General features: G+C 47.1%; 1 protein-coding gene across 7 annotated transcripts; it reads right to left on the reverse strand.

Moving 5' to 3' along the window:
- Positions 1-335: 335 nt before the first annotated feature.
- LOC119338189 (putative lipase YDR444W) lies at positions 336-4,341 on the reverse strand. 7 transcript variants are annotated; one of them, XR_005163828.1, is made up of 12 exons: positions 4,064-4,339; positions 3,530-3,671; positions 2,962-3,056; positions 2,680-2,750; positions 2,338-2,601; positions 1,893-2,056; positions 1,765-1,820; positions 1,615-1,667; positions 1,350-1,518; positions 1,166-1,263; positions 856-1,064; positions 336-751 (listed from the first exon to the last, which is right to left on the reverse strand). XR_005163828.1 is itself a non-coding variant. In XM_037610497.1 (12 exons), exons 1-11 carry the CDS (start codon positions 4,179-4,181, stop codon positions 972-974), a joined length of 1,323 nt encoding a protein of 440 aa, XP_037466394.1. In that variant the 5' UTR covers positions 4,182-4,340; the 3' UTR covers positions 336-751; positions 940-971. The 7 variants fall into 7 exon arrangements, 4 of the variants coding, with proteins under 4 accessions (XP_037466394.1, XP_037466393.1, XP_037466396.1 ...); XR_005163830.1 differs by having other exon boundaries at positions 336-770; XR_005163829.1 differs by having other exon boundaries at positions 831-1,064.
- Between the last annotated feature and the right edge of the window lie 7,551 nt (positions 4,342-11,892).

Here is an 11,892-nt window from a genome sequence, read left to right on the forward strand (position 1 = left end):
ATATATTTGGTGGTAGTTTTATTACATACATCATGGCAAATTAATCATCAAAAAATGGCAACTATTTTTTATAGTGCTAACAGATGGAGGAGGTGTTTTTGACCTTAGAACATGACAAGTTTTTTTTATCACACTTACATGCATATTTAATAGGTATGGCAATTTTACCTTTGCATGTTTTTTGTAACTGTACTCAACCATGACAAATTATTTGTATATACCATGGCAATTAATTTTCACATATAATGGAAATTACTTCGTGTATCATGTGACATTCCTTTGTTTTGTATAATCTCATGTTTTGGAAATTCTAACATATTCAGACGCATGGGCTATAAAACTGTATGCTGCTTACTTCAGGTTGTCAACAAGCACAAAGTAGGCAACATACAGACCAATACCCTGTTCATTGATTCCAGCCATCGGTGTTCTATTTTTTCATGCACGTCATCCCATAAGCACCCAAACAACAGATTCAATTTCAGTACAATGGCAACATTCGAATGGTTTTCGTATTCCCCTTCTCCTCAGTTGATGCACAGATTTAATTTCAGTACCACGTGTAGCCTTGAGGGTATGTGAGCGGTACATTTCAAGTACCATTTGCTTCCAGCACAAGTCGAGGCAATCATCTGAAAACAAAAATATCACCCCGTGTGGTTTTTCTTCATTTTCAATTTGTGCTGGCACCTGACTCTACATCTGATTTGCGAACCGTCTGCAACAAAATGTGTCACTGATTCCTGCAGATCTGCAGCGCAAATATATTTCTTCGTGAGAGATGAAGAACATGTACAGGCATCGAAACAACAAGCTGACAGGTAATTAACCTTCAGCAATCAATTTATGGCTTACTGGATCTTCGAATACTGGCAAAACCCCTCTGTTGCTTAGGAGGAAAACCGGCAAGCTCAAAGGTTGCCTGATAAGAGTACTAACCGTGGCGAATGCCAGCACCCCAAGTCTACATCTTACAAGTTGGAAGGCAGACATGTCTGTTTCATGCTGTCCGCGACGTGGGCGATAACACCAGCACCAGCGTTGTGAACCCACTCATTCTTAACCTGCATCAATGCGTAACATGTATTCTCATGAATTTGAAGAGAGTGTATCCAAGTAGAAACTGTATGTTCTCAGGAGACTCTTGGGGTGCACATCTACATACATGCATGTTGTTGTGAGCAGAGTAAGGCCACAGTGACGCGTGGAAGTTGACATCTACTTTCTTCCACCCCGCTCTCTGCAAACCACGAATCATCTCCTCTGTTTTGGAAGAAAGAACTGATTTTCATACGTGCAACAGGGAATAAATCTAGGGCACACAGAGGTAGCACAGATTTCCTACTTGCCTTCCATCATCTGGTGATATTCATTGGTATTTTCCATGTTCGGTGTACTTTGTGCAGCTTCTTTAGCTCTGGCAGCCCGCGAAGGAAAATGGGGACCATCGGACGACACAGGTGAACAGTATTCCACATTCACAATGTACTTGTAGCCATCAAGTGAACGACGCAAGGGCTGTGCACAGGGAGCAAGTAAGGAGTTACTCAAAATATCACTACCCCAGAACCCCACTTTAGCGGCTGCCACTGAATCCTAGTGGAAGTAAGGTACCTTTCGAAGGTCCAATTCTCTCCTTATTGAGGATGTTTTCCAACCAACCATATCTGGCATTCGAGGCTCAGGAAAACAAGAAAACAGAAACATTCTGTTTGCACATATGTTAAAGATCAAAATCAAGAAATAATTTCATATGGAGGATACGGTCATATGAAACATTAGCATACAGAATGCGGTTCTTAAAAGCTGCTAGTGCAGATCTGTTGAGATGAAGAAACATTATTTTCTACTAGAATAAATTAGCCTCTACAGGATCTGTCCTCCTCACCTACATGAACTTTTTGTCCTCATGGTCAGATGTCATTAGTAGAAGGAGAGGTGGCTTGCTAGGTTCACCATCAGTGAGAAAGAGTTGAGCACCAGTGCGTCCGACAATGAAGGGCGCCAAAGGTGCTGCAAGTTTCTCTAGAATTGACAACCCTTGAAGAAATGGAAGCTGATAATTGCCAAAGGGGGTAAATTCGCATGAAACCAACGCATTATTGATATTAAAAAGCCACAGTAGTATCACTATGTTTCACCAGAAGTTTACTTAGATGGCTTTGGCACTCATTAATGATATACCACGATGTGTTGGGTCTACGTCACAAAATCCTTAATAAATCATTAAAAATTGCTCAAGCACCAAAACAAAGCTTTTGCCTCCAAGGCAACCAAGATTAGATGGGAAGTTAAAAAAGGTTGACAAATATAATTTAGTGTGTATTGGACACCCACCTGATTTTTTCCTCTAACACCAAGATGTGGGGTTGCCAATGTAATAAAATTAGTTGGCTCCAACCCAGCAATGGCACCTAATCCTGAAGTGCGTGATATTTCAGATCCTCCACTTGTGAGCATGACACTAGCACCACTTCCAGTTTCTTTTGCTTGCTGTGAATATAGTATAGCAATAGCATATCTAGCAAACAAACCACCCAAAGAATGTGCTATGAAGGAAATCTTTTTCAAGCCAGCCATCTTCTGAACCACGTCCAAGACCTGCTTCCATAGGGCAATATTATGCAAGCTTCTAAGCAATCAATACATCAACAGCAGAGGACAGTCTTTACCACATACTTCTTTCGCTAACCTCCTTCCAGCTACATTGATCCCGTCAAAAGATTTGGCGTAGATGTTTGATGAACTAGCTGCAAGGAAATAGTTTGCTATTTTATGGCTGACAATTTCTTTGTGCTGCAGTAAAGCAGCGGATGCCAATTTCATCTCTTAACTACAATGTCCTTTCTGTATGCATCCAATTCAATTTCTGCACATCATGTTCTGAGTAGGTACTAGGGGTGATAAGTGATGACAGACTTGAAGTTCACTATATGAATTAGAGTTAAAATACGCACATACCATAGATGAGGAAATTATCACCAAGCCTCTTTTTCAGCACTGCTTCCCCATATGTCCAGTCACTGGGGCTATAATCGATGGAGAACGAAGAAAAACTATCAGTAAAAACCACCAATAAGTAGAACTTAAACATTAGTGAGTAAATTGTGCCAAACGTAAATATACTTTCAGCATTTTTTAAAGCTTTTACTATTGCTTATATGGATTTTACAAATACAGGTGTGTACTTTGAGTTCTGACAGTTAAGTACAGATGTATGCCATGTGATTTACTCATCAAAGTTCACATTTACACTGTGAAAAATTATGGTGCATCTCAAAATCCTGAAAGGAAAAATCAAAGGGAGCAGCTAGCAATAGCCATAAGCGCCCATATCCTGAAAGTCAATGAGCAAGGAGGTTGTTATGAATTGTGATGTCATACTAATCAAGCTAAAATCCAGGCCATGTTGAAATGAAATATGTAACCAGTAACAATGAAATTAAGTTCTCGAGAAAGAGACACAGAGTATAACTCTTATATTATGGGACGGAGGGAGTAGTATAGTATGGTAGGACTAGGCTGTTACCTTGCCATGATACCATGAACCAGAACAATGAGATGTTCTGGTCCTTGCTTGCTGCTGGATGCATCCATGGATGAACACGACACAGGAGAGCCCCTGCCGGTGGACATTGGGTGGGAACAAAGGTATTTCGTGGTGTTCAATCCTGCATAACACAAAGTAATGACAGAGTTTCAAAACACCTACTTTTTTTTACAGTAGAGTTTCAGCGAAAGACTTCATCCCCCATTAATTTGCCCCGGGCATCGGCTTCATTCATTCAGAAAAACTGAAACGAAGTCGGCACCTTGGGTTGGATCCAAGAATCTCTGCGCTCGTGGGGAACAATGAAACGAATCCCATCAGACCACCGGCACACCGAATTTTAGCACTGCAGCCACGAAATGATCCGGCACACCCACCCGCGACCCCAAATTTCGAAAATCTCTCATATTTTCCCACGATTCGATCCCGAACCAACGCGACAGATTTTTCTTCAACGGAGCGGCAAAGCTACAGCAGGAACTATGTGGAACGGATCCTGGGAGCGGAACGTACCTGGTGGGCAGCCGGCGCCGCTCCGGAGACGGGCGTGGCTGGGAGGGGAGGGGCGGAGGCGGCTGCGGCAAAGATGTGAGCGGTGGTGGTGGCGGGGAGAGCAAAGCGTGGACGCCATCCCGCGCGCGCGTAAGCGGAAGTTATCGCCGCCGACGCTCGCGAATCGAGGAAATGCGGCGGCCGACGAGGGGCTGACGCGCGTGCGGACGACGCGGCGGTTTCGGCGCTCGGGTGGGATACGGCGTCGCCCGCCGGCCGTTGGATTCGCCGCGGACGGCCGGCGGCTCAAACGGCTCTACATCGGACAACTCTTGGTGGACTTTTTTTTAATTAACACAGTGCGGATCAAGCGCTCATATATATGAGCATAAACATAAGAGCATCTTCAACGCCGAACCTCAAACTGCCTGCAAACATCTGGATCATGCGGTCCGGACCGTGAAGCCACAAAGCGGTCTTGTATCGGTCTACTCAACGGCCTAGGCGCACTTTCTCCCGCAAAGTGGAGACGAGGGTTGGGAGTCCGGGCAACAACCACGTTGGACCCCGACACGCCAGGCACACTACATCCGCCCGACCCCATTTTCTTACACTCCGCCACTTCTCCCTTTTGCTTTGCATCTGCAACCTCCATCTCCACTGCCCCCGTTGCATCTCTCCAGCCGCCACACAGGCATTGTCGGACGTTCGCAACCAGCACTGACAAACCCGCTCGCCTTTTACGACGGCAATGTCCACCCTGGAGCCGTTTGTACCCAGGTACACTTCGCCACCCTATTGACGACCTCCTGGCGGCCACCACACCCAGCAGGGGTTCGATCAAATGTCATTGAGCTTATTTCGGACGCCATGTCATTTTTTCAGAGTAAGAAGGATGGCGGGGTACTCGACTATGGTGGATGAGCTGTTGTGAGATGCGTGGTTGGCTGTACCCGCGGATTTCGTAAGCAGGAGCAGAAGGGGGGGCATTCTGACAGCAAGTGCATGAATTGTTTCACGCTCGAAAGCACATTGCGCCCTACTGAAAGATCGAGGATGTCGCCTAGAGGGGGGGGGGGTTGAATAGGCGCTTTAAAATAATTACGGTTTAGGCTTGAACAAATGCGGAATAAACCTAGCGGTTAATTTGTCAAGCACAAAACCTACAACAACTAGGCTCACCTATGTGCACCAACAACTTATGCTAAGCAAGATAAGCAACTATGTGATAGCAAGATATATGACAAAGAACAATATGACTATCACAAAGTAAAGTGCATAAGTAAAGGGCTCGGGGAAGAGATAACCGAGGCACGCGGAGACGACGATGTATCCCGAAGTTCATACCCTTGCGGATGCTAATCTCCGTTTGGAGCGGTGTGGAGGCACAATGCTCCCCAGAAGCCACTAGGGCCACCGTAATCTCCTCACGCCCTCGCACAATGCAAGATGCCGTGATTCCACTAAGGGACCCTTGAGGGCGGTCACCGAACCCGTACAAATGGTAACCCTTGGGGGCGGTCACCGGACCCGTACACTTTGGCAACCCTTGGGGGCGGTCACCGGTACCCGTCAAATTGCTCGGGGCGATCTCCACAACCTAATTGGAGACCCCGACGCTTGCCCGGAGCTTTACACCACAATGATTGAGCTCCGAACACCACCAACTGTCTAGGGCGCCCAAGCACCCAAGAGGAACAAGTTCAAGGGCACCAAGCATCCAAGAAAAATAAGCTTCTCAACTTGTAACTTCCACGTATCACGTGGAGAACTCAAACCGATGCACCAAATGCAATGGCAAGGGCACACGGAGTGCCCAAGTCCTTCTCTCCCAAATCCCACCAAAGCAACTAATGCTAGGGAGGAAAATGAGAGGAAGAACGAAAGAAGAACACGAAGAACTCCAAGATCTAGATCCAAAGGGTTCCCCTCACTTAGAGGAGAAAGTGATTGGTGGAAACGTGGATCTACATCTCCTCTCTCTTTTCCCTCAAGAACTAGTAAGAATCATTGGAGGGATTGAGAGTTAGCAAGCTCGAAGAAGGTCAACAATGGGGGAATAACACGAGCTCAAAGGATTAGGTTCATTGGGGAAGAAGACCCCCTTTATAGGACCTCCCAAATCCAACCGTTATGTGCTCAGGTCGTGCACAAGCGGTACTACCGCTTGGAGGAGCGGTACTACCGCTTAGCACGGTCGAAACAGCCCAAACGAGAGAGAAAACGCGAGATTTTGGTCCGGGGCGGTACTACCGCTTAGGAGCCACGGTAGTACTGCTCTGGAGCGGTACTACCGCTCAGGAGCAGCGGTAGTAAAAAATTACATCCGCTCTAGTCGCGGTAGTACCGCTGCAGCCTTTACCAAAACAACCACAACTTTTGCAAACGGACTCCGAATTCAACGAAACCAAGTTTGTTGGAAAGCTAATGCCATGGGCTAACACAATATTGATAGAAATATCAAGAATAAGCAAATGAGAAAAGTCCCATAAGAAAATGGTGAGAACCCTTCATCGGATAAGACCGGTAAAACCTCCAACACCGAAAACATCATAGAAGACGCATGCGAACTCCGTTTTCGATGAACTCAAGCTTATCATCAAGATGACCATAAGCTCTAAGACTCACAAAGATAACCAAACAAGAACCAATAAACATGATGCAAGGATGCAATGGTTTGAGCTCTCTACTAACGATACGATCAAGCTACCAACTTGAGAGCCCCCCTTGATAGTACGGCAAACGATCCTATAACTCGGTCTCCCAACTACCACCACAAGACCGGTAAAATAGAAAACCTATCAAGGGAAAACCTTTGCCTTGCACATGGTCCACTTGAGCTAGATGAAGACGGTCTTGACTCCCTCAAGTTGGACCACCTTTCTTGATTGCGTTGGCTCGATGACGACTAGATGATTGCTCCCCCATAGTTCACTATGGGTGAGCCACTCTTCGGCACATCTTCACAAGTCCATTGAACCACAATGGATGGAAAGATTCAAGCACTTGATCTCTTCGTGATGCTCCACTTGAACTTGCACACGGCAATCTTGATGACGATCACCACTTGATATCATCCTTTCCATGGGTTGTATGATATCTTCCTCTTGACGCAAGCCCATGGATACGTACCTAACCCCACATACAACTCTCACATAGACCATGGGTTAGTACATAAAGTGCAATGGACAATGCTTACCATACCATGTGATCACTTGATCCCTCTCGGTACATCTTCTACGCTTTGTGAGTTGATCAACTTGATTCACTCTTGACTTAGTCTTGATCAACCTTGAATCTTTGCAACTCTCTTCATTTGGATGATGTCTTGAAGGTAAACATGAATGATCACACAACCTTCTTCTTCAAGACATGCTTGCAATAAGCTCAACACTCGCATGACCAATCTTTGGATAATTCCTTAATAGCACCTTGGTCAACTCAAAAACTCCTTGAAACCAACACATGGACTTCAAGAAAAGCCTATGGATAAATCCTTTAAATACAACTCAAGACAACCATTAGTCCATAGAGATTGTCATCAATTACCAAAACCAAACATGGGGGAACCGCATGTTCTTTCACCCTATGACATGCACATCATCCATGATTGCAATGTGAGGTCGTTATTGTATCGATGGTATGCCATTCAGACCATCATCGCCAAGTTTTGTCACGTAGTTGCTCGGCTGGAGGCAAGGTGGCCATTGCATGAGGCAGAGGAGGAGATCGTAAGTCTTGCTCGTTCTTCCTAAACTTGTTGATTGCTTCATTCTCTCAACCTTGCTCTACACATTGTGCAGCATGCACGCGTTGCCGTAATGTGCCACATGATAGAGAGACTGGCATTTACATACACACTATTGAATGAAGCTGAAGAGGTAGTGTGTGTGGGACGACACGATTCATTGAAAAACTTGATAGACATTGAGTTTGAGACACTAACTTATTTGCATGCTATGTATGGATGATCCGTGCTATTTTATTTCGGGACTTTGATGAATACCAGCCGATTTGCATGAATTTCGCCCGGCTACTTCATATGGTAGTTGAAATGTATGCGGGCAGTGTTGGATGACAGCCTTCCACATCCGTGTCCGTGGACTGATCTCTCTGTGCGCGAATGGATGCAGTTGGGGATACCCTAAAGCATGTTAAATTTCACATTTAGAGAAAAGAAAGCACGAGAACAATCTAATAATATTTGAAGTCCACTTTACTTGCAATGTAAATTGATAAGAAAAGAACAATTTAACTATGCATACATAAGCGATGATCCAACTAAAAATTGGTTACAAATTACGATCTACTTAACGCGCTTAAGAAATTCTTGCACAGCGTCAGGAATGTTACTTTTAGTTTCATTCGATTTGACGCTCGCGTCAAGATCTCCCCCAATTTTAGTCTCGCGTCCCCCTCGCGGGCGACTTGGGGGGATCCAACCGCCGCCGCCAGTGACTCCTCCCGTGCCAGTCCTTCCCTCCGCCGCCGCAGGTGGTCGGCGCCAGGCTAAGCCCATGCGTGCGACGCGGTGGCGGAGGGCTTCTCCCCCGGATCCATGGGTGGCGCGGGCGCCCAGATCCGCGGAGGTGCGGCCCCCACTTCGGCCCACGGCGGCGCGGCACGACGGCGCCTGTGGTGGTGTCGATGGGAATTAGCCAGCTGCACAGGGGGCGCCGGTGGCCGGGGCGGCGACCCCATGGCTGGGTGGCGGCGCGCCCGTTGGTCCGACCAGTTCCAGCCCATCCCGGATCTGGTGACTACCGAACGGCGCGGGGGTGGCGGCGGCCCGGTGCGGCCGGCGATCTGGATACGGTGGTGCGGCGGCTCGCTGGTATGCCGGAGCTCCAGGGGCATCATCGTCTCCGACTCGATCTGCTCCGGTTCGTGCTTGATCCGGTACAGGGAGACTGTCGTCATCTCCCAGTGCTAGCTGCATGGATCTGGCGGCGGCGGCGGCCGGATCCTTTTGGTCTAGTCTCCAATAGAGAAGGCTACGGTCCGTGCACAAGAAGCTGGATGGAGTTCTTCGAACAAATCTGAGTGAAAACCTGCTCTTGGGCACATGCCAAAGCCGGCGGTGGTGGTGCTCTATGGTGTCGTTCCCTTCTTGAAGGCATCGTCGTGGAGAAGTTCTAGTCTACTATATGCTACCATTGGGGAAACCCTAGATCGATAGATCAGAAGACGGCCGCGCGATTTTGTCGTTTCCTCCTTGGGGGCGTCTTTCTTGGAGGTGTACGTGGGCTCGAGGGACCAGTGGACGACGTCTTTGGTGGAGCGGTGCTTCATCATACACATTGATGGTGACAGATCTTGATGGCATGGCGCCCTGGAGATTAGGCGTCTGATGTGTGATGATGGACTCGTGCAGGAGGGTGACGCTGTCTGGCGTCGTGGTGGCGTCGACGACACCTAGACCGGACAAGGTACGTAGATGCAGCAATACAACTCTGAAGATGGATTGGTGGCAGGTGACGGCGGCGCCCTCTGAGTGTGCGCCGGACCGGTGGGAGCCCCATACCCGGCAAGCGTCCTGGTTGGAGTCTCAGGTCTTAGATGTTAGGTTTGGCTACGAGGTCTATTTGGTATTAGGCCCAGACTATCAGCGCTCCTTCATCAACTGGATAGGAGTAGCGACAGATGTTGCCTAGACAGGCTTTAGTATTACTTTATGAGGTCTTGTGCGAATAATTAATTAAGTGGCTGCATGCATTGTCCAGATGCAAAGGCCGGGGGTCTTCCTTATTTTCCAAAAAAGAAAACTTTTAGTTTCATTCTCACGATAGTTGAGCAAGTGGAAAAAAACTTGTTCCGCAACTCATATCCATCCCGCACAGGCAATATATGCACTTATCGTGAATACTTCACATCGAATGTCTTAAAATGTGTAACGGAGAATGCAAACCGGACGAGAAGAGCAACGTTGCGTTTAAACGGCAAAGGCGTGGTCAAGAAGAGCATGTTTGCACCTCGGCTCAGCCGGGCTTGATCGATCTCACAGCACACGCAGTTGTAGCGCGACGATGAGACAAGACGCCGCACGGCGGGAGAGATGGATGGATTGTGAGGTTCACCGCGGAAGGGAAGGCTCCGTCCAGCCCGATCGGTCGGCCACCGCACCCGCAGAGAAAAGGTAAAAAGACACGCAGCGCTGTGCCGCGACGCCGAGACCTGACGCCGCACCTCCGACCGATCCACATCCATCCACCCCCACCATGTTCATGTTCCACTAGCTAGCTCTCCCGTGTGAAAGTCTACGAAAGCTAGCTAGCTAGCCAGTCCATGTCGTCGATCCTATCCACAACGTGCGTGCGTGTTTCTGGCGTATGATATGATCGAAAGTGTGCACGCAGCAGGCGGCAACTGGGATTGGGATTTTTGTTACCTGCTCTAGTCAAGTCACCTAGATGGATAGTGCGTGCCACACGCAAAGGCAACGACGAAACGAAACGAAACCCAATCCCATGTCCATGTCTATCTCCAGTTCACGGTCGGGGCCGGGGCCCGGGCCCGGAGGCTTGGGCTTTGGTGTTTCCTCCCTCCCTCCATGCTGTCGTTTTTTTTTTGCGGGGGACCCTCCATGCTGTCGTTGCATGGGTGGATCCTCAGGGATATATACTACCTCCGTCCGGGTTTATTGGTCCTTATTGTATTTTGTGTCAAATTTTGACCATAGGATAAACTAACAAAATGTTTATGCATGTCACCAAATATCATATTTTTGAAAACCAGGTTCAAATACGAATCCAATGAGTTAATTTTTCTTGACATGCATTAATATTTTGTTAGTTAAATCTTTAATCACATAAACTACAAAGGAGACCTATAAATCAGGACGGAGGTAGTGTAAGTAAGCCAGGGTAGGTAACTGGGTTGATCACATGGACGTCCTTCCCAATGGATGCTCCGGCCGGATAAGGCGGAGAAAATACCCCGTTTTGTTTCCTTGTGATCCTTGTTTATTAGTAATATGTCACATGCCATCGGTGTAGGACCCAAGAGACGGTTTAATTGATTAACATAGATGGATGTAATGTGTATTACTCCCTTCGTCCGGGTTTATTAGGCCTAAAGACAACTTCTCTTATACCAAGACACATAGTAATTTGCTCACATTAACTCTTCCATTCCACTCTCAATGCACTCTCTCACATGCATGCAACCAGTGAAAAAGCGCGCATGAAGTGTATTAATTTTCCAGCCATGGCACCAACAACGATGCCTTTTAATGCAACCAATGAAATGGTTGCATGCATGCACCTTTTCAAAGCGGGGCCTTATAAAAGGGGACATGTTTGTGATGCTGAGAGGCCTAATAAATCCGGACAGAGGTAGTAATGAATAGGACGAGTCATGGGGAGAAACAAAACCCAGGATATAGCTAGTACAATGGCATGATGATTGATGGAGAAAGGGTGTGGCTAGGTCTCAACCGACTGAGATTTAACCAAATCTTAACAAAATGACATAACATGCAAAAGAGAAGGAAAAAATGATTTTTTTCATGAATCTTAATGTAATTAAGATGTTATGGATATAGCATCGACTGAGACTTAACAAAGTCTCAGTCAACTGAGACTTAGCAGGAGTGATGAAGAAACAACTCCAAGGTGGGAGAAAACTAGCCCCAAGGGGACGGCCTAGCTACGGCGCATAAACTTGCTCCAAGCTATGTACACAACCCAAAACTAATCACATTTGTTGTTCTTAGTTTGCCTCAAAAGCCTTTTTAAATTGGTCGATTTCTAAAGGCGATGCTCCGAGGCAAATACGGGGATGTTGCGGATAGTGGCAGCGAGGCCGAGCAAGGAGTGATCAGGAGCCGAGGACGACACAACAACGACGTC

The sequence above is a fragment of the Triticum dicoccoides genome, chromosome 7B, assembly GCF_002162155.2.
Source record: "Triticum dicoccoides isolate Atlit2015 ecotype Zavitan chromosome 7B, WEW_v2.0, whole genome shotgun sequence".
In the NCBI taxonomy this organism is placed as follows: domain Eukaryota; kingdom Viridiplantae; phylum Streptophyta; class Magnoliopsida; order Poales; family Poaceae; genus Triticum; species Triticum dicoccoides.

Excerpts from the sequence above, each read along its gene's own strand:
- LOC119338189 (XM_037610497.1), bottom strand. The coding sequence starts at position 4,181 with ATGGCGTCCACGCTTTGCTCTCCCCGCCACCACCACCGCTCACATCTT. Across the intron at positions 1,519-1,614 it reads GAGAATTGGACCTTCGAAAG|CCCTTGCGTCGTTCACTTGA; the intron begins GTACCTTACTTC and ends CCCTGTGCACAG. Across the intron at positions 1,065-1,165 it reads CTGCTCACAACAACATGCAT|GTTAAGAATGAGTGGGTTCA; the intron begins GTATGTAGATGT and ends GCATTGATGCAG.